This window comes from Siphateles boraxobius, unplaced genomic scaffold (genome assembly GCF_051911475.1).
Source record: "Siphateles boraxobius isolate OS27281-9 unplaced genomic scaffold, OSU_SipBor_1 19, whole genome shotgun sequence".
Taxonomy (NCBI): domain Eukaryota; kingdom Metazoa; phylum Chordata; class Actinopteri; order Cypriniformes; family Leuciscidae; genus Siphateles; species Siphateles boraxobius.
The window spans coordinates 29419245-29437255 of record NW_027508799.1 but is presented as its reverse complement, the minus strand read 5'-3'; the positions used below and the strand labels follow the sequence as shown (position 1 = coordinate 29437255).

Sequence of the window (18011 nt, the reverse complement as noted above, 5' to 3'; positions counted from 1 at the left end):
AATAGATAGAAAGAGGCAGTTAAACTTTATAAGTTAATCTTGAGAAATAACGTTTCAAAGCTGGAAAATGCATTGAGTCTTAGTAGGTAGAGAACATTTCAGAACGTCAGTTGTGCTGAAAAAACAATGTACCAGATGTAAATTTTCCCATTAGCAATTTGCCTAAAAGATGGCTTTTGGTTATAAACAAATGACAACAAATTTATCTCAAACTTTAGATTGATGGAAAGCTGGCTTTTATTATACAGTGTGTGGCTGTTAAAACAAAAACAAGCAGGACATGATTATAAAGAATATACTCAACATAAGCCTGACATCTTTTGCCACTTTAATCACTTCACTAACTGGGTGATATTCATTTGTTTTGCAATATTGCTGACTATATTGATTGGGTGTATTTGCCAGTGAGGCACAGTCAACTACATTAGTAACAGCTTATATATTTATATATTTAGTACATACATATACATATACATACACATAATTTGTTTAATAAAATTTGTTATTAGAATCTTAAAACATTCAATTTGTTTATTTACAACCATAGTTGGAAACCTGCATTCTGCAACCAAACTGCGAAGTTTGTTTTCTTTTGTTTATTCGACCAATAACCTGTGGATCAATCATCACTATTAAGTGTTACATTGTGGAAGAATTAAAATATTGTACATTTGAAATGAAACAAATGCAATTTAATTAAAAATATTAATGCATTATCCAGCATGTCAGTTACATGTTCTTGGAACTTTCTTTTTCTGGGAGATGTTCTGGAACACTTTTCCATCTGGCTGAGTTTTCAAAGTCAGAGAGAAAGGTCCGCTTATTTGTAACTTCTTCCCCATCTATGAGAGAACAATAGTAACATACAGAGAACAATAGTAACATGAGCAGTCAGTAGATGACAGCAAAAAGTAGTGAAAGATGCAGCTCATTGTTACTCCACTGCTCTCACCTCCTCCAAGAGTTTACTCATGGTTCCAGGATCATTTGGGTTGAAGTTGGAGTCAATTTTCATCTCAATCCTCAACAGCACTTTCACACGTGAGTGTGAGTCCTGGCCAGGGTCTCCGTATGTGGTAGTGAACTCTAAAGCGCAGTATAAAAGATGCAAAGTTAGGTTAGATTTTTTTTTAATATATAATAAATCAAAGCAGTCCAATTATGTATTATATTTATATTCTTGTACTTGGAAAATGTAGTATTATATAAAATAATATTACTTTAGTTTTAAGACCATTTCATCCAGAATAAGATAAACACATTATAAATAGGCAAAAACATAACTTATTTACTGATGTAGAATTTATTTATAGAACTGCAATATAGATTAAACACAAATGCATGCACGGCTTATAATCTACTTAATGTATTTACTAATATTTATAAGATATTTTCACACTTTACACCACACCGATAAAAAGAACAAACAGTTACAAAAACTGTAGATGCTAATAATCATCTACTTAATTTACTCATTCACTATACAATAAGAGCTTTTCAGATCCTTATTTTAGCGTAGCATATGCACTAATCTGTTCATGAAATAAGTTGCACAAATTTTTTTTGACTGGCTATCCCAGCTCTGTGTAACTAATGGCGCTTTTCCACTACACAGTACCAGCTCGCCTTGGCTCGGCTCGACTCGACTCGACTCGCCTTTGTTTGGTTTTCCACTGTGTAAAAGTTGTACCTGTACCTGCTTTCGGGTACTTTTTTTCGTACCACCTCCGGCGAGGTTCTAAGCGAGCTGAGGCGAGCTAAGGCGATACTAAAATGTGACGTGAAAACAATGCCGACTGCTGATTGGTCAGAGAGAATCGTCACTATTCACTGCGTCATCATTGCACGCGCCAGATTGAGTATCCAGAATAACCCCGCCTTTTTAAAATAGTTTAGCCAGAGATAGTTACTAAACTTACTACTATTATTATGGCAACTCAGAAGAAGTCAAACGAGGAGGTGCAGACATTCCTTTGTTTGGTTGCCGAAGAGAGGATCCAGCGAGAGCTTGATGGGGCAACGAGGAACGAAAGGCGTCGCTATGACGACCGGGTACTATTTGTGGCGATACTTTCTGCAATGGAAAACGGAACGAAAAGCGAGCCGAGTCGAGGCGAGCCAAGGCGAGTCGAGTCGAGTCGAGCTGGTACTGGTAATGGAAAAGCGCCATAAGAGGTGGACCTTAAGCCAATTATAGCTTTAGGGATAGGGCTAGCTTAGTGGGTGTGTCTTAACCTACCCAATGCTCCACCCATTGGCTATGCAGTGAGCAACCCCTCAATTAATTACAATTTCAATTCTGAGTGACCTATTCGTTTAACTGGAATTGGCGGTTTGCAACTCACGACTGCAAATGACTCCAGCGTGCTCTGAAAATCCACAGTCATGTGTTCCCCATCCCTGAAATGCACAGGTGCTCAGTGCTACCTCTTCCCCAGTACAGTTTACATTGTCCATCCATATTTGTCCTGATGTGGCTCCAAAAAAAGAACCATAGGTTAATTCTTTAATGTCCCCACAGCCCATCTCTCTACACACCACTGCAGCATCTGCTGCATCCCAGTCATCGTCACACACTGTTCCCCATGTTCCATTATGGAACACCTCCACCCTTCCGGAACAAGTGTCAGTGCCGTTAACCAACCTCATAAGGGCTGATGCAAAAGAAAACAAAAAACTAATGTCAAGCAATTACAATCATATTGACTGTTGTTAATTACAAACACTAAAATAAATGCAATACAAAACGCAGTTAATTTCAGTAGTTCACTTACACTGACAGGTGACTCCAGCATCTTCTGAATGATAACAGTCATGCACTCCCCACTGCTGAAATTCACATTTGCTCAATGCATGCTCAGTTCCAGAGCAGTTTACATCATCCATCCATATTTCTCCAAAACCTTCTCCAAAATAAGCTTCAGTCTTTGCCTCTATCACATTCCCACAGCCCATCTCTCTACACACCACTGCAGCATCTGACAGATCCCAGCCATCATCACACACTGTTCCCCATGTTCCATTATAGAGAACCTCCACTCGTCCAGAACAGGAGTTGACGCCATTCACCAGCCTAGTTCTTACTGAGACACATTAAAATGAAAAAAATAAAATAAAGTGTGATAATATTTAGCACGATTAGATATGCAATTAAACATTGTTAAAGGTTTTTTACTCACACTGACAGATGACTCCAGCATAGAAGTCATGTAGGCATGCGCTTTGTTCCCAACTGTCCAGTGAACTCACTGCGCATTCTGTCAGTGAGGATTCAATCCCAACACATTTCGCCTCATTTATCCATACTTGTCCTGAGCTCGGCCCAAAATATGCTGCTATCTTCACCTCTTTAGCTTCCCCACAGCCCAATTCTCTACACACCACATTTGCGTCTAACAAATCCCAGCCTTTGTAACACACCATTCCCCATATTCCAGAACGGAGAACCTGCACTCTCCCAGAACAGGAGCTGGTGCCATCAACTAGTCTGACAGAAGCTGCCTTGCTTAATGTTGAATTTCCTAGAACTGCTTGTCATGAGCAAAGCAATGAGAATCACAAATATGTTATGCAGTATGTAGGACAAAAAACTAAAAAAGGTAGTTTATATGTACGAGCCGTGTTTGAGCTCTTACCTTGAAGTAAAATGAGCCGTATGGTGCACAGCACTGCTGCTGAAAAGAAACTAAGAAAAATGATAACAATAAAAGATATATCAGAGTAACTGAGAACAATGAATGACTTCATTGGATTTGCACTGAAAATGTAATAGATGGTTTCTTATACTTCCTACTGACTAAATATAAAACCCAAATGAATTGGACCATTTTTTGACTGTCAAAAGTGCCCAAATTGAACTGATTTTTTTTTTTAAATCAAAAAGCATGAAAAGCATGTTAAGCTGACAGATCAGTATTCTCTAATTCTAAATTAAAATTATTTGTATTACTACTAGACATTTTATAGAGAATCATACGTGAGAATCAATTACAATTTGAGATAGGACAAATAAATAAACATTAACAATTATTCTTTTAGCACAAAAATAGAAGCAGCAGAATAAAGTCAGAACGTTCAAAATATGACTTAGGGTTTAAACCTTTTGAAGTGTCCCATGTATGCTTCTGTATTCTTTCTCCCTCTGAAAGATAAGTTTGTATGTTGGCGATTTATAGTGTTTTCATATAGAGGTACAACCTCCAGCCCATATGTCTCCTCCCTTCAGAAGACCCAGACAATCACACCTTTTTAGTGCATTATTTTACATAGGCTATATTTGTAAATTACAGCATAAACTCAACAGCAAATTGAGTAAAACTCAATGCAAACAGGTTAGACATAAAATAAACTATGAGGTATTGATCATAATAGTTGCATTCACTGTCTCTCAGATATTATCACTTTCAACTTGTTCTCTCTCTCATAGTGCTGGGTTTTTTAAGGGTCATTCTTTGGAACTGCCTGCATTGTTTGGTGTTTGCAGAAATTGTAATTATGTTCAAACTTATGCTCTTGCAAACAAATAACACTTGCTTGGCACTACACAAAATGCTGTTCATTGTTTGCATTTTGTTTGGTTGTTTAAATGAGATGTGCCTTCCTAATTTCTCTGTAAGGCCCCATTAACAGGATGCAAACTGTGAAGCTTTTGAATATTAACCTTTCAGAAATAATCCTGCATTCTTTAGGACTGTCTATCAAGCTCCAAAATGGACAACAAAGAAGCATCATAATAAGACTTGTGTACTTTAAGTGGTGTCCGTAAAATAATATAGAATTCATAGACAATTGGAAACGTTTTTGGGGCAGACCTGACCTGTTGAAAAGAGATGGTATTCATACCTCCTGGGATGGTGCTGCTCTTCTCTCTAGTAATATGGCACATAGTCTTAAGAGCTCAAACATGACAATCTGAGGCTCAGGTCAGGAAGCAGTCAAACTGACTGAACTGACCGTCTGCAAGCTGTCTCACGTCACTGAGGTCAGATAAATCCCATCACATAGAGACTCTTTAACCTAGATATCATCATAGAGACTGTCTCTCTTCCCTGAATTAGGACATACACAAAACTCCTAAACCCATTTGAGGGTAAAAATTGAATTGATGTTCAACAAATAAAAAGCAGATATAATATGGATGAACAAATAAAAAAGCTTGGGTTGCTGAATATTCGATCCCTTACTTCAAAAACACTTATTGTTAATGATATTAAGATTTTCACTCAGGATAAATCACAAATGATTTGCTCTTATCATCCGATCGTGGTTGTATCTCTCTATTAGTGTTGCTTGATCTTAGTGCTGCATTTGATACCATTGACCACAACATTCTTTTAAATAGACTAGAAAACTATGTTGGCATTAGTGGAATTGCATTAGCATGGTTTAAATCATACTTATCTAAATGAAGGTGACTTGACCTGACTTTATTATATGTCTTCCGAAGCCATGTCTCAAATAAAGTTCTAGTTTCTGTAATTGTGCATATTGCACCCTGTTGTTGTTTTTGAATAGGAAAATGTTGCTTTTCCTGATAAATGCATGCACATGTCTGTCTCAGTTCATTACCCATCGCAAATGGTTAACAAAAATACTAAGGCCATGTTCCGACTGCCAGGAAAGAAAGAAAAAAGATTTTTTTTTTGCATATCCAGATTTTAGCTAGATGGGGTGTTGCAAGTCTGGACAGCAAAAAACACATGAATTTGGATTTCTTCAAATCCAATTCAAACCACACATAGAGGTGGTTTAAAATGCAATTCCAATCAGATGTGTCTCAGTCATGATGCACCATTTTTCCTGCATCTGTTTTGAAAGCCTCGTCACATACATGGGTACGCCTACGTCATTACCAAAGCAACCCATGCAGATAGGGTGGTTATGTTTGGACACACACATCTAATTTGATCACTTGAAAAGAAAATCTGATTTGCATATAGCCTAAGTATCCAGAAAATACTTGGTGTTATTTATGACAAATGAGACCAGCTCATCAAGCCTTGATGCTTCTCAACAGTGCTATTATGACATGGGTGGAAAGATTCATTCTTGTTTTAAAAACAAAGCAACTGGATTAATTACATAAATATGGTAACATGATACCATACCTAGAGTACCATGGTAACAGCAGTCACAACATGGACACGCACCAGGAAATTATCACCCTGATAACCAAGGCAAATTATTTAGTTTGTAACTCTACAATGGTCTGAATCTGATTCGTGTTTTAAATAAAATAGAATGGAATTAAATAAAATTTAATTATTGTTAACTACACTAATTACATGTGTGCAACTATAAAAGTCCAGACAGGTTCGTTTATTGGATATATCAAGATTACTGTATATATTACATGTAAATGTTGGTTAGCAAGTTAGGATGAGGGATGACACAAAGATACTTTCTCAGAATCTAAACACAATTGCGTATCGTCATTAGGAAAGCAAAAATTGCAGGGATATTTTATGAAGCACTGCCATGTATGAAAAACTTACATAAGATAATTATTAATTATATTTATAAAAGGTCAGATTGTATAGAAGTATATGTATATATATATATATATATATATATATATATATATATATATATATATATATATATATATATATATATATATGTATATATATATATATATATATATGTATATATATGTATTTATATATACTATTGTATATAAAGTATGAAAGATTGTAGCATTCAATTTCCTATTAGATTCTCCTTGTTTTCTTCTGCCAGCAATGACCTGAGAAACCAACATCATTGTACATTTTTATTGTGGAAAACATTAAATTAAAAATTAAACCGTTTTAAAGTTGTGGTAAAGTCTTACCAAAATGTCAGGGTCCAATTCCTTTTGTCTTTTGGAAGACTTTTCCATCTGCCTGAATTTTCAATGATAAAGTTCCATTTATTCGCAGCTTCTTCATCTATGAGATCCAAATGAAGGTAAATACAAAGAGCCAACAGTACCATGAGCAGACAGTAGATGACAGCAAAAAGTAGTGAAGGATGCAGCACTGCTCTCACCTCCTCTGAAAGTTTATTTATGATTCCAGAATCATTTGGGTCGACTCCAAGTTCAGCCTTCACTTTAATCTTCAACAGGAATTTAATATCTGATTGAATGTGAGAAAGTAAAAAAAAAAAAAATTCTTTCTCAAATCATTGTTGTGCTCAATGGACCATTTTCACATTTGGGTTCTCAGACAGTGACATCTTCATAGTTGGTTTAACGTCTGGTGAACGGAAACTACAACAAATATAATTTTCCCCAGTAGCAAAAGAAAAATTGATTACGTCAGTCAGAAGAGAGAAAGATGTCAAATTTGCCTCAGCCGTTCAGAAACAGTTTCTGTTAGAAACAGTCACGAAGGAGCGTTAACCAGAGTTCTCTAATTTAATGCCAAGGTAATAAAACAGTATAGAGCTATAATGTATGCCTACATGTAGCCTACTTTACATTTTGAGTAAAGTACTTTACAAAGTACTACTTTACATCAAAAACAAGTCACCTGAAATGGAATTTGCAATAGTCTTTTCTTCCCTATTGTGACGTATATCCGGCTTCTGTAACTAAAACAAAAAAAAATTTATGGCGGGACTTTATTTTGAAACTGATTGGATGGTTGGATCATTGTGGTTTGCTATTGGTGGATCTCATGTGAGTGCAGTGGCGGCCTATGCATTTCACACCGAGGCCTTCAGTGAATTAATAACTTTTAATAGCGTGGGAACGCACAGACTCTCTATAATTGTTGTGAAGTTGCTGTTTTTATTTTGCACCGGCAGTTATAGGGTTAATGCGGTGAGTTCGGAAAAGGCCGGTAGAGAGAAACGAGCGAGTGAGTTCAGCTTGTGCGTTTGTGTACAGCGGTTCTTGCGTTCCGATTATAAGTTCAGAAACGGAGCCTCCCTTGTCTTGTCCTTCAAGGGTTACAATAGTCCCTTGTCAGACGTAACAATAGTTTGAATGTTTGAAAAAAAACATTAGATCATACATTTATAAGAAATATTAAGAAGAAAATCCTATTCACCACGGAAAAAACGGGGGCAAAAAAAGCATTATACTCACCAAAACTACTGATTATGTTTTACACAAAATCCATCCAAATTTATTTCCTGAAAAAGACTGAAATTACTGAAAACTGAAATTAAATTACTCTAGTGTACAGGTTATCAGTGCGTTTCAGTCCCAACAACCTTTTCTATCGCCATCGAGGCTAATGCTGAAAGTCGAGTCTGGCTCGTCGTATTTCTGGCATAAGTTTTAATTCTCTTTAGGGCTGAAAGTGTTTGCTCGACAGAAGCAGTGGACACAGATGACCCATGCTCTCACACAGAGTTTTGAAGGAAATCAATGAGATCAGTGAGACTTTTGCCTTCAAAATCATTCGTGGCATAACGTTACAGTCGGTCAGTTCTGTTTTTACCCGGACAGATCGAACAGTGTGCCGTGACTCTGCGTTAATCTGGATAAGGCTGAATAAGGGATTTTTTCCGGTAGTATTGAACCTGCTGGGGGTCGAGGAGGGAAAGAAACATTAATTTGTGGGTTGAAAAACTATTAAATCTACAGGAATGTATTTTAGTTTATGCAGTTCGCTACAGATGCGGTAAGCTAACTCAGCCTCTGACTACCAGTAATAGTACGCGCTCTGAACACCCAATCAAAGCACGTGAAAATGCCGGCGTTATTGTACGCCTGCTAGATGGCCCCGGTGCAGTCAAATTGAAATCTGATTGGCTGATTAAATCTGACTGATTATCTGATTGGTTAAAGCAACGGTTTCATTTCCATTCATTTTAAGCTACGGGCGCCCACACTGTCGATTCTAAAGGCCTCAAGGCAGATTTATTTTACCCCGGCAACACATGATGGCTGAAATATAATTGAATTAAAGCGCTAAAATTAATATACAATACTGGAAGCAGAGCAACCAAGAGAAAAACTGTTGGGACTATTGGGAATAATTTAATACTCATTCACTGAAAATATACATTAAAGTGCAAGTCACTGATTCTGATAGTGTTTAGGCCAGCAGAGAAGGCCTTGCTGGGCCTGACGGCCCACCACTGTGTGAGTGACAGGTTGTCCCGCCCTCACGCCAGTAAGCACGTCATCAGAGTAGATAAGAGATGTCACTGCAAGAGGGAGGGGAAGTTATTTTGATTAAAAATACTAGGGTACATGCATTAAAAAAATTACTGCAATATTTAATTAAAAAAATGTGATTTCATGGTGACTTTAAAAATGAAAACTTAAAAAAAAAACGTACGAAAGTGACGGACTTACGGAAATGCATCGTCACAGTTTGTAAAAAGGCTCCATTATATCACTCGCTGACATTAAAAAAATTGGCACTCACATCCACAAATGACTCCGGCATCTTTCTGGGCACAGCGGGTTGGATTTCTGTTATATGAACAGCTCATCAATGTAGACTCATTCCCAAAACAGTTTACATTATTCATCCATACTTTTCCTGAACCCTTTCCATAATAAGCAGAACTCTTTACTTCCAAAACTGCTCCACAGCCCATTTCTCTACACAATACTGCAGCATCTGACAGATCCCAGCCATCATCACACACTGTTCCCCACTGTCTATATTGGAGAACCTCCACTCGTCCAGAACAGGAGCTGGTGCTGTTGACCAGCCTAACGATATCTAATTTTCAGACAAAGGAAGGGAAATTATATATAATCAGTTTGAGTTTGAGCTAAATGCAAATTATTTAAGTATTATATTGACTACATTTTATACAAGGGATGTAAAGCATGCCATTCATTTTTTTAGCAACAATTAGCAACAAGGCTGCAGTTTGAACTCACCGAGACAGATGACTCCTGCATCTTTCTCATGTCCACAGATGCCTTTTCCCCATCCACTTGATTTACAATTTCGCAGTTTTGATTCAGTGTTAGAACAATGTAAATCACTTAGTCATACAGGTCCTGATCCTTGTCCAAAATAAGCAGCTTTTTTTGCCTCTATCACATTCCCACAGCCCATCTCTCTACACACCACTGCAGCATCTGACAGATCCCAGCCATCATCACACACTGTTCCCCATGTTCCATTATAGAGAACCTCCACTCGTCCAGAACAGGAGTTTCTTCCATTAATGAGCCTGATAGGAGCTAAATGTCACATAAATGGAAGCAAAAGAAACATGAATTAATTAAATACATATTTAGGATGTTTTCTCCCTTTACAATGACTAATAATTGACTATACTTCATTTTAAGTTCAGTCCCACACCGGACTGCTATAAACTCTTTTTTACATAAATAACAATGAGAGTGTAAAAAGTTAGAAAAGCAGTGGATTTTACTTACAGTTACAGATGACTCCTGCATCCTTTGAATGCTCATACATTCCATATTTACGTGATTCACAGACACTCAGTGTGGTCTCATTTCCAACACAGTTTACATTGCCCATAAATATTTGTCCTGCACCTTGTCCAAAATAAGCAGCACTCTTTGCCTCTACAACATCCCCACATCCCACCTCTCTACACACCACTGCAGCATCTGACAGATCCCAGTCATCATCACACACTGTTCCCCACTGACCGTTTTTGAAAACCTCCACTCGTCCAGAACAAGAGGTGCTGACATTAGCCAGTCTAATGTTAGCTAATGCCGACAAAAACAAGAGTTATAAGTGGATCAAATATGATAGATAGATACTAAATAGGATTTTGTACCCACGCTGACATGCGACTCCAGCATCCTTCTCATGTCCACAGGTGTTTTGCCCCCATCCCTGTGAATTACAGTTTCTCAGTGTAGAGTCAGTGGCGCACTGTAACCCACTTAGCCATACTGGTCCTGAGCCCTGTCCAAAATAAGCAGCACTCTTTGCCTCTATAACATCTCCACAGCCCAATTCTTTACACACCACTGCGGCACGTGCAGAATCCCAGCCATCATCACACACTGTTCCCCATCGGCTATCAAAGAAAACCTCCACTCTTCCAGAACAAGAGTTAGTGCCATTCCCCAGCTTAATAAAAGCTAAAGGCCAGACAGAGTAAAGGATAAAAAACAAGCAAACATATTAGAATAGTTTACCCAATCGTTTTTTTACTCGCGTTACAGTGACAAAATTTTCTCTTCAGTTCATAATCTCATATTGTCTTACATGCATGGCAATGGAAGAAACATACACAAAGCTGTTGATTTCATTAAATTGACTTACCCTGACAGATGACTCCAGTATCCTTTGAATGCGTGAGTTTTTAACTCACAGGCACCGAGTGTGGCCTCATTTCCAATGCAGTTGACATCTTCCAAACATACTGGTCCCAAACCTTGTCCGAAATAGGCAGCACTCTTTGCCTCTACAGCATCGCCACAACCCATCTCTCTACACACCACTGCAGCATCTGACAGATCCCAGCCATTATCCGACACTGTGCCCCACCTAATGTTTCCCCAATGATAATAGAAAATATCCACTCTTCCAGAACAAGCGTTGATGCCATTTGAAAACTTTATTTTGCCTGAATAATGTCATGAGAGCGGTTGTCAGTGAATTTTATCTGATGTGCTTTCTCAGATTCATGCACAGATAAGTCATGTTGTTAATAATATTTTATGGATTATTTAAAACCAAATTTCTATAATGTAAATAGACCAAACCCCATACACTGGGATTATGTTGGTAGTTTTGTCTCAAATGTATGGTTGACAGCAAAACTATTAATTTAACCATAAATTAAAGTACAAACACAAAAGATGTTGTACGCACGGTGACAGGCAACTCCAGCATCCTTCTCATGTCCACATGAGTTTTGTCCCCATTCCTTTAAATTGCAGTGTCTCAGTGTCGATTCAGTGTTAGAACACTGCACTGGCCAAAATAACCACCGCTCCTTTGCTCGAAAACTTCGCCACAGCCCATTTCTTTACACACCACTGCAGCATCTGACAGATCCCAGCCATCATTACACACTGTTCCCCACTGACCGTCATGGAGAACCTCCACTCGCCCAGAACAGGAGTGACTGCCATTCACCAATCTGACGAGGGCTAATATATATTGATGCATTTAAATGCACACAACATAAATATTAGAAACAGTGATTAGTATTTTGAATTGTTTCACTTTACAAATATCTAAAAATTCTTAAATGAAGACTCAGAAGCAAAATTATTTAAGGTATTTCTGAGCTTACACTTAAAACAAACTTGATTTGCACCTATATTTTATATTTCTTACTCCATTGGCAGATATTTGCACTTTATGAATTTTTCAGAAAACAAGACTTTATATCTTGTGTAATTTTGCTTTTTGAATAAACCTATCTTGAATTAAGAATGTTTAGATATTTTACTGAAAAACTAGACAATAGTTTTTGTTGCAGTGAACTTACAATGGCAGATGACTCCGCCATCCTTTGAATGGTCACAGTTAAACTCTCCCGCTTTCTTAAATCCACAAATGCTCAGCGTAGACTCATTTCCGAAACACTTCACACCACTTATTAATACTTGTTCCCAACCTTGTCTGAAATAAGCAGCACTCTTTGCCTCTACAACATCCCCACAGTCCATTTCTCTACACACCACTGCAGCATCTGACAGATCCCAGCCATCATCACACACTGTTCCCCACTGACCGTTATAGAAAACCTCCAACCGTCCAGAACAGGAGTGGTTGCCATTTACCAGTCTGATTGATTCAGACATACTTGAAATTGTTTTGCCAAGAACTTCATGTAACAGAAAAAAATACAAAATGTTAAAAATACTAGACCTGTCCCTAAAAAAGTTGTGACCGTGCTTGTTTGTATTAGTGTTACTACTTACTCAGAAATGAAATGAGCCACACAGAGCCTGACATTATTGCTGAACAGTCCTCAACTTCAACAAATGAATTCTAGAAAATAAAAATAAAAGCTCAACAAATTAGCTTGACAAGATAACATGCACCAGTTTTGACATTTACATAAACTCTGCAATCATCACACCTGCTTTTTTGTTGTTCTGTTTCTAAACTGGCAAGTGAAAACAAAACAACAATGCATGACTAGTTAAATGTCACTCTCAGGTTCCCTCCTACTCCATGTTAGGAAGTAGAGTTGTGATTGAGGTTCAAAGTGGTTAAATCTCTTAGGCTCTGGTTCCTCCCACCGACTGACTTCAACACACCTTTTTACTTTCTTAAGTCCATGGAGGTGCAATTAAATTTGTCTCACATGAGCATGACATCAAAAAGCAAATGAAAGTTATTCATCTTTGAAACACAAATTAAGATATTTTTAATAAAATCTGAGATTTCTGTCCCTCCATTGACAGTCCACACAACTACCATATTGAAGCTTCAAAATTTTCATAAAGAGATCGTAAAATTAATCCATATTAATCCAAATGTTTAGTCCAAATGTTCTGAAGAGACAAGATCATACGGAGCCCCTAAGGGAAATGAAGGAAAAAAATATGGAGGAAAAAATATTTGCAAATGCTTTTGCGTTCTCTCACAAATGTTTTGCGTTCCCCAGAAAAACTTTGCGCTCCCTCACAAAAACGTTTGCATTCTGCCAAGAAACTTTGTGTTCACTTGCAAATAGCTCAGGTTTTACAAGCAAACACAGTTTCTCGGGGGAACGCAAAGGATTTGCGAGAGAACGAAAATCATTGACTTATTATTTTTCCTTCCATCTTTATTTTTTCCACCACCATGTCCCTTTTAGGGGCTCCGTATGATTGCTACAGATGATGAACAGATTTAATTTTAGGCTTTGTTGCAACTGGCCTGGCTGAATGAAGTGAAGTGAATGAAGTGAAGCCCGTGTTTATGCATTGTGCTGCTTTGAGTGATATTCAAATTACATCTTGAATCTATCTGTTGATTTGCTTTACTAAGTAAGTAACTTTCATACAGTCTTTATTTTGACCACTAATCCCCCATGATCCTAGCACTTAAACTATAGACCCTAAATGTCTTTTAAGCTGAAGCAGCTTTTTTTGTCCATTTACAAAGAATCTGTTGGATCTTTTGTCTTTTGACATCTCTTCTCAATGTGTATGTGCTGCATGTGCATCTGTGTGATCAAGTGCAGTTACATTAGCACAAAATTATGCAGTTACAATCTTGAAACCTATGAGACAAAAACTTTCAAATGCAAATACAAATCACTTGCACATATGCAGGTAAGTGTCAAATGTTTTAATATATGTTTACTGTTTATGGAACTATACTCTCTCTCTCTCTCTCTCTATATATATATATATATAATTCATTTAAGTGCATGAGAGGATAGAGTATGTGGGCAGATGCATTAATCATTGCACTCTTTTTAAGTTTCTTTTCAAGAATATGCTCTGTTACATATGGATCACTTGCACACAAATACTGATTTACCTTTTGCTATACATGAATTTTCTCATTCATTTTTCATTAATGCCACCTCAACATTAATGAAAAATGCATGAGAAAAATAAATTTAAAAAAACTAAAAAGAAAAAATTATTTTACACTTTAAACTAGTGTAAACGTCAAATACTTTAAACTTTAAACTAAATTACACTTATTTAAACTTCAAACTACTTTAAACTTCAAACTACTTTAAACTTTCTGGTCAAAACTTTCACAAGCCAACTTAAAGTTTGTCTCGACGAACCTTTTCTAGTTTATTAATTGGAATACTTCATTTGTGGTTTATAGGTTGGAGTGTCCATGTGGATGCTTTTATATAGGGGTGACTACTAGAAAACTAAAGATCAGATTATCAGAATATAAAAATGCTATTCGAGTCTGTAACCCTCTATATCCTATGGCCATACATTATAGAGATACAAATCATGGTAGCCCAGATACACTGAAGATAATCGGCATTGAACATGTTCCTAAGTCAATAAGAGGAGGAGATAGGTTTAACAGGCTTTTACAAAGAGTGTCTTTCTGGATCTATACACTGAAAGCAACTACCTTTCCAAGCTTAAACGGAGAATTAGATTTCGTACCATTTTTGTAATATAACTTAGTTTTTTCTATTAATTAGTTATACTATGCATTGCTTGATATATATATATACATTATTTGATTTGTTAAAAAACATTGTTCAATCAATCATACATTATGTTGATTGTAATGTGTAATTTATTAAAAATAGTTCAAGACTGCAATATTGACTAGTTCTAGATAAATGGATTCTTTTTTTTATAAAACTTCTTAAACTTTGTATATGCTTTGAATATAATTGAGGCATACCATTGTGAAATCCACACTAATTCACTGCTTTGAATATTATTCAAACAACATTTAAGGGTTTTAGAATGTATTATTTATTCAGCAAAGCAAATCAAAGTACCTTGAATCTGACCATGTCCAGTCAAATCATGTCTGCCAATTTTAGGCTACAGATGTATTTTTAGTAACTTTCAGCTTTTGTTACCAGAACTACACATACAGAACTCTGTTTTTAAAAAAATGAATGCGCTACTTATGCTGTTAGCACTGAACAAAAACTGCTGCGTTTTGAGCCGTAAGTGGATTCTGAGTTCTGCATTTTCGCAAATCATCTCATAACACAATTATGTAAATAAAAAAATTAATTGTACAGTCAGTGTAACGCGGTGCGGTTGAAGTAAAGATGAGGCAGGATCCAACTGCAGCACACGCTTTAATTAACAAACTACAAACTTTACAACAAGCAAGACTGGATACAGGGCTCGGGAACAGGAACAACCAACATCACGTTAAACGATAGACAAGAACTCATAAAGACAAGACTGAAACACAGGGCTTAAATAATCAGGGACAAACAAGCTAAACAAGGGGGCGTGGGAAATCAGAAACACCTGGGATAACTAATAGACAAGACAGGGAACCATAGAACAAGACAGGGCACAAAACCACATCGTAACATAGCCCCCTCCCTATGGGCGGCTCCCGACGCCCATTAAAACAAGCAAAAAAGTTCAGGAGGGCGGTCCTGGGGGAGGGACGGGGGGCCAGGCCCGCACTGGGAACCGGGACCAGGACACGGGCAAGGTGAGCCTGGGCCGTGGAGCATGGGTGCCCAGGGCGGAGCAGGGCATGCCGGCGGCCAGGGCGAAGCAGGACGTGACGGCGGCCAGGGTGGAGCAGGGCTTGACGGCGGCCAGGGCGGAGCAGGGCGGGATGGCGGCCAGGGCGGAGCCTGCTTGGCAGGGGACCAGGGCGGAGCAGGGCGGGATGGCGGCCAGGGCGGAGCCTGCTTGGCAGGGGACCAGGGCGGAGCGCACTTGGCAGGGGACCAGGGCGGAGCACACTTGGCAGGGGACCAGGGCGGAGCACACTCGGCAGGGGACCAGGGCGGAGCACACTCGGCAGGGGACCAGGGCGGAGCACACTTGGCAGTGTGTACCTACTGCCCCCCAAAAAATACTTGGGGAAATCCACGGGAGGAACCTCCGGGCTGTAACTGGGTTCAAGAGTGACCTCCCAGAGCTTGAAGGACACAGGTAAGGCGAGGCGCAGAGGCGGGGCCGGCAGGGCGAGGCGTAGAGGCGGGGCCGGCAGGGCGAGGCGCAGAGGGGGGGCCGGCAGGGCGAGGAGTCTGGTAACGCTCACCGGAGCCTGGCGAGCCAAACGAGTCCCCCTTCTCCTCTTCCTGCGACGGCGAGTCACTGGGCTAGATACCCTCACTTGGCTAGATTCACTCACTTGGTTTGATTCAGCACTGGACGCACTTGTCTCCCTTGATTCGGCACTTGATTCACTTGACTCGGCACTTGACTCACTTGATTCGGCACTTGACTCACTTGGCTCGGCACTTGACTCACTTGACTCGGCACTTGACTCACTTGATCCGGCACTTGACTCACTTGACTCGGCACTTGATTCACTTGACTCGGCACTTGATTCACTTGACTCGGCACTTGACTCGGCACTTGACTCTCTTGAAGCGCGGGCTTGTGGAGCGTGGTCTCGGCATGGCTGGAGTGAAACGCGGGTTCGGCTGAGCAGATGTGAAGCGCGGGCTTGTGGAGCGTGGTCTCGGCAGAGCTGAAATGAAGCGCGGGCGTGGGCGAGACCGGGCTGACGTGAAGCGCAGGCTCTCGCAGCTTGTCCTCCACGCCCACGGTAAACGAAGAGCCGCTCCACAACAGGGCCAAGTCGATATACCACTCTAAAGACCCGTGCGGATCAGGTTCGGGCATCTGAGACCCGAGAGGTTCCAGATCTTCAAGCACTGTGTGCTCATTTGTGCGAGATGTGCCAGCTCGCGGAATTCTGTGACATAATCCTCGATGGCGCGATTCTCCTGGCGAAGGCGGAGAATCTGGACGTCGACTGGACTCCAGAAAGGCATGGCTGCTGGATCACGATCAGGTGGGTTCTTCTGTAACGCGGTGCGGTTGAAGTAAAGATGAGGCAGGATCCAACTGCAGCACACACTTTAACTAACAAACTACAAACTTTACAACAAGCAAGACTGGATACAGGGCTCGGGAACAGGAACAACCAACATCACGTTAAACAATAGACAAGAACTCACAAAGACCAGACTGAAACACAGGGCTTAAATAATCAGGGACAAACGAGCTAAACAAGGGGGCGTGGGAAATCAGAAACACCTGGGATAACTAATAGACAAGACAGGGAACCATAGAACAAGACAGGGCACAAAACCGCATCGTAACAGTCAGCTTCATTGATTATAACATAACTTTGTTAAATCTATTTTAATGTATTTTTGAAGGGGAAGCACATCTTCTTAGCCTTACCCTGGAGTTGGTTCAACCTCCACCTATGCTGTTACTAGTATAACCACTCAGATGCCAGTATTTAATTTATGTTATTTATTTATTTGTTTATTTGAAAAGGGACAATGTACACTTATCAACATTCAGAACAAATGTAAGCATACCCGAGTAAGCCACAGGCTAGTTTTCATCAGCAGTCCCCTTAGTACTAATACTAACATTAGTACTAATAAAGTTAATACTTAAAGGGACTATGTGTAGTTTTTTAGGTATTTTATTATCTAAAATCAATATTGTTATTCAT

General features: G+C 39.1%; 2 protein-coding genes across 2 annotated transcripts; both read right to left on the bottom strand.

Annotated features, from left to right (window-relative positions):
• Positions 1-219: 219 nt before the first annotated feature.
• On the bottom strand, positions 220-4137 carry LOC143742130 (CD5 antigen-like). Its single transcript, XM_077234818.1, has 7 exons — positions 4100-4137; positions 3636-3685; positions 3180-3527; positions 2775-3083; positions 2346-2654; positions 953-1086; positions 220-842 (listed from the first exon to the last, which is right to left on the bottom strand). The coding sequence occupies exons 1-7, from the start codon at positions 4114-4116 to the stop codon at positions 726-728; spliced, it is 1284 nt and encodes a 427-aa protein (XP_077090933.1). The 5' UTR covers positions 4117-4137; the 3' UTR covers positions 220-725.
• Positions 4138-6830: 2693 nt separating this feature from the next.
• On the bottom strand, positions 6831-12703 carry LOC143741440 (scavenger receptor cysteine-rich domain-containing protein DMBT1). The gene is given in 8 exon segments (XM_077233787.1): positions 6831-6929; positions 7030-7118; positions 9369-9671; positions 9836-10144; positions 10466-10645; positions 10727-11026; positions 11260-11514; positions 12388-12703. Coding segments are annotated over 8 exon segments (1842 nt in total). The 3' UTR covers positions 6831-6839.
• Between the last annotated feature and the right edge of the window lie 5308 nt (positions 12704-18011).

Bases quoted from the DNA above. Each gene is read 5' to 3' on its own strand.
- LOC143742130 (XM_077234818.1), bottom strand. The intron at 3,528-3,635 runs GTAAGAGCTCAA...CATGACAAGCAG, and splicing joins ACGGCTCATTTTACTTCAAG to TTCTAGGAAATTCAACATTA. The intron at 3,084-3,179 runs GTGAGTAAAAAA...AATGTGTCTCAG, and splicing joins TGCTGGAGTCATCTGTCAGT to TAAGAACTAGGCTGGTGAAT.